Consider the following 4,891-nt stretch of genomic DNA (forward strand, 5'->3'; position numbering starts at 1 on the left):
AATAATTAATTAAATTAGACTTTTTACTTATATAATTTTTGTAATCATTTGTATTTTGTCATAACAAAAATTTTAAACCATGGATCATAAAATTTGAATGTGAGACTTTAACAGTTTTAGTAATTTATAGTCGTTTGTAAAAATTCAAAATATAACATATACATAAAAATCTAATTTTTTATTATATGGTTATTGTGGTTGTTTAATTTATTTAATAGTTTAAAATAAAACAAATATGATAGAAGATACACTATTTTTTATCAAATCTTTATTATTCAAAATCATTAATTGTCATATATACTTTAGCCACATTAGGCAATTCCGTAAATTTTATTTAAGGAAATAATAAAGTACATTAATGATGAATTTATTGTTAGTTTAATAAAAAAACTAATTATATAATTAGCAGGACCAACATATTTCTCTAATGATTCTAAGAATCATTCTATTGATAACATGTGGTTACAAAAAAAAGTTGTAATGATTCTCAAATAATATATAGGGGATACGTTAAACATTCTTAAACAAAAGCGTAGACCTAAATGCAAAGAAAGATGTGTTTGACTTGCACTTATTACAATTTCTATATATATTTGAAGTTATGTGTAGCAAGCTGTTTGGCTACACAATCTTTGATAATTTGTGAACCTGTACCCTAGTAGCAAACAAATGTGTACGTACCCAATTATTTTGTTGTTGCAGATTTCACCGATGAGAAAAGCACCAACGTCCAAGTAGGGAAAGGAGGCGTGAACGTCAACGCCGGAAAAGGTAAACCCGGCGGAGGAACCGCCGTGAACGTTGGAAAAGGAGGTGTCCACGTGGACACTGGCAAGGGTAAGGGAACACACGTGAGCGTTAGCGGCGGAAAAGGTCCGGGCGGAGGCGTGGGCGTCCATACTGGGAAACCGGGAAAGAGAACAGACGTAGGAGTGGGTAAAGGCGGCGTTATAGTGCACACGCGACACAAAGGCAAGCCTGTTTACGTCGGTGTGAAACCAGGACCAAACCCTTTTGTGTATAACTATGCAGCGAGCAAGACTCAGCTCCACGACGATCCCAAAGCGGCTCTCTTCTTCTTGGAGAAGGACATGGTTCCCGGGAAAGAAATGAACCTCAGGTTTAATGCGGAGGACGGTTACGACGGAAAAACGGCGTTTTTGCCACGTGGGGAGGCCGAAACGATGCCGTTTGAGTCGGAGAAGTTTTCGGAGATCTTGAAGACTTTCTCGGTTAAACCCGGTTCGGGAGAAGCTGAGATGATGAAAAAAACGATTGAGGAGTGTGAAGCTAAAAGAGTTGGTGGAGAGGAGAAGTATTGTGCTACGTCTTTGGAGTCGATGGTTGATTTTAGCGTTTCTAAACTTGGCAAAGATCACGTTCGTGCTGTTTCGACAGAGGTAAATAAACTAATTAAGAACCATGAACCAATCTCTTTCTTTTTCTACAGTTTATGATTAGGCCTTAGATAAAACAAAAAATATATTTGCAAATTGGTTTTAGAATTTGTAAAATTTGATCAGGTTTCAGTTGTGTTTACTTTTATTTTCTGTTTGATAATTCAGCTACTATTTAATTTTGTACAAGATGGTTATTTCTATTTCTCTTAAGATATTCTTTCTTTTTTTGAAATGTAAGATGTTTAAAACAGTTTTTATGTTTCAATATTTTTCATATTTTAAAATAAGTTTTAATTTTAATAAATATTATGTAACCAATAATATTTTATATTATATTTTGTAATTGGTTAGATAATTTTTAATTTATATTTTAATGATACATCAGTATAACGAAATATAAAAATTGTATATAAATATCAGTTTGGTAGGTTTATTTATAAACTGTATGTAGGTTTGGTTATACTTAAACTGGCTAGCTTCGGTTTCTTCAGTTTAGTAGTAACTAGATGTTAAAGACATATTCAAGTTTGGTTCTGTATAGATTCATTTGTTTTATACGTCCACGCCTACTATGCTATGTCTATCTAATATTCTGATTGATCAACGTCATATACGTAACCTTGGTTTTCACAGGTGGCTCAGAAGAATGCACCGATGCAGAGGTACATAATCGCAGCGGCTGGAGTAAAGAAGTTGTCGGACGACAAGTCAGTGGTGTGTCACAAACAGAAGTACCCATTCGCAGTGTTCTACTGCCACAAGGCGATGATGACGAGCGTTTACGCGGTTCCGCTCGAAGGAGAGAACGGGTTGCGAGCTAAGGCTGTTGCGGTATGCCACAAGAACACCTCAGCTTGGAACCCAAACCACTTGGCCTTCAAAGTCCTTAAGGTGAAGCCAGGGACCGTTCCCGTCTGCCATTTCCTCCCTGAGACCCATGTTGTTTGGTTCAGCTACTAGATATGCTCTCTATATTGTGTGTTATCTAATAATGTTTGAGACAATCTATCTTTTAGGATGCTTAATATACATATATATATACATATAGTAATGTGTGATTTTCCATATAATCAAAGACCGGTTGTATCTATATGTTTTTTGTTTACTTTACCTAGTCTTTTATAACCTACGTGCTTCTTGTCGTTTCACTACAAGAAAACACAGTTTTATCGAGGAAATTTAACGAGGAAAACTATTCCTCGTGAAATTACGATGACTTAACGATGAAATTGCGAGGAACTAAAGTTTCGTCGTAATGGCCTTGTAAAATACCGAGTAAAGCTTTTCCTCGTAAAATCGTCGTAAGTTAACGTGGTTTTTCCGAGAAAAATGTGTTTCGTCGCAAATTCGTCGTAATTTTAGCATGATTTTTACGAGGAAATAACTTACGAGGAAAGAACGAGAAATCCACCAACTTAACACGTTTTTTTTGCCACCAACCTAATTTTTCGTCGTAAATTCCTAGCAAAATTCAACTACCAGATTCGAAAATTTTCTATATATATGGAGGTTTGAACATAATTTTAAGCACACCAACAAGAAAAAAAACGTGAAAAAAATGTCGGGCTTGGGAAATATTTTCGAGTTGCGGAGGTGGATGTATATGCATAGAGATGCTAACGGGAGAGTGACGAAAGAATATCTTGCTGGGTTGGAGCGTTTTATGCATCAAGCAGATTCTACACCGCTCGCCCAAGAAAGCGGTAAAATATTCTGTCCTTGTAGGAAATGTAACAATTCAAAGTTGGCAAATCGTGAAAATGTTTGGAAGCATTTAGTAAATAGAGGTTTCACGCCAAATTATTATATCTGGTTTCAACATGGAGAAGGTTATAGTTATGATCAGAATGAAGCTAGTAGTAGTAATAGCAACTTTCAAGAAGAACCGGTTGATCATCAATTGCATAATGCACATAGTTACCATCAGGAGGATCAGCCGATGGTAGATTATGATAGGGTTCATGATATGGTAACTGATGCATTCGTAGCTCATGATGATGAAGATGAAGAACCTAACATAGATTCAAAAAAGTTTTATGAAATGTTAGATGCGGCAAATCAACCACTTTACAGTGGTTGTAGAGAAGGTCTCTCTAAATTGTCATTGGCTGCTAGAATGATGAATATTAAAACTGATCACAATCTACCTGAAAGTTGCATGAACGAATGGGCAGATTTATTTAAAGAGTATTTGCCGGAAGACAATGAGTCTGCTGATTCTTATTATGAGATTCAGAAACTGGTTTATAGTCTTGGGTTGCCTTCGGAGATGATAGATGTTTGCATCGACAACTGCATGATCTACTGGGGAGATGATGAGAAGTTGGAAGAATGTCGATTCTGCAAGAAACCACGATTCAAGCCGCAAGGAAGGGGACGTAATAGGGTACCGTACCAAAGGATGTGGTACCTACCAATTACAGATAGATTGAAAAGATTGTACCAATCGGAGCAGACTGCTGGAAAGATGAGGTGGCATGCCGAGCATACTCAGACGGATGGTGAGATGACTCATCCATCAGATGCAAGAGCCTGGAAAAATTTTAACAAAGTACATCCGAATTTCGCTAGCAATAGCCGGAATGTGTACCTCGGATTATGCACAGATGGATTTAGTCCATTTGGAATGTCAGGGAGACAATATTCATTGTGGCCTGTCTTTCTTACGCCATACAACCTGCCACCGGAGATGTGCATGCAACGGGAGTTTTTATTCTTGACCATATTAATACCCGGTCCGAAGCATCCAAAAAGGTCACTTGATGTTTTCCTACAACCACTGATAAAAGAGTTGAAAGATTTGTGGTCAACAGGGGTGAGGACGTATGACTGCTCAACGAAGAAGAATTTTACGATGCGAGCTATGCTTTTGTGGACCATAAGTGACTTTCCTGCCTATGGGATGTTGTCTGGATGGACTACACATGGGAGATTAGCTTGTCCATATTGTAATGGAACGACAGATGCATTTCAACTGAAGAATGGTAGAAAGACAAGTTGGTTCGATTGTCACCGTCGATTTCTTCCAGTTGGCCATCCGTACCGAAGAAACAAGAATTTGTTTAGGCACAAAAAGGTTGTGAGAGACACTCCTCCTCCATATCTAACTGGAGAACAAATTGAAGCGCAAATCGACTACTACGGAGCTAACGAAACAGTTCGCTGGGGTGGTAATTGGCATGTCCCTCGTAATATGCCTGATTCTTACGGTGTTCATCACAACTGGCACAAGAAGAGTATATTTTGGGAGTTACCATATTGGAAGGATCTCCTTCTGCGCCACAACCTTGATGTGATGCATATAGAGAAGAATTTCTTTGAGAACATCATGAATACAATATTGAATGTCCCAGGGAAGACAAAAGACAACATAAAATCGAGGTTGGACTTGCCGGATATTTGCTCAAGAAGCGAGTTACATATTAAAAGCAATGGGCAAGTTCCCGTTCCGATATTCAAATTGTCTTCAGAAAAAAATCGGTGTTGTTCAA

The 4,891-nt window shown here is 37.5% G+C and overlaps 1 protein-coding gene across 1 annotated transcript in view; it reads left to right on the top strand.

Annotated features, from left to right (window-relative positions):
* LOC106313773 (dehydration-responsive protein RD22-like) overlaps window positions 1–2,470 on the top strand; it is a 4,408-nt gene extending 1,938 nt beyond the window's left edge. The window contains exons 2-3 of the mRNA XM_013751683.1: window positions 703–1,400; window positions 2,034–2,470. Coding sequence (XP_013607137.1) covers window positions 703–1,400; window positions 2,034–2,360 — 1,025 coding nt within the window. The 3' untranslated portion in view covers window positions 2,361–2,470. The remainder of the gene's footprint in view (window positions 1–702; window positions 1,401–2,033) is intronic.
* Window positions 2,471–4,891: the final 2,421 nt, after the last annotated feature.

This window comes from Brassica oleracea, chromosome C9 (genome assembly GCF_000695525.1).
Source record: "Brassica oleracea var. oleracea cultivar TO1000 chromosome C9, BOL, whole genome shotgun sequence".
NCBI classification, from domain to species: Eukaryota; Viridiplantae; Streptophyta; class Magnoliopsida; order Brassicales; family Brassicaceae; genus Brassica; species Brassica oleracea.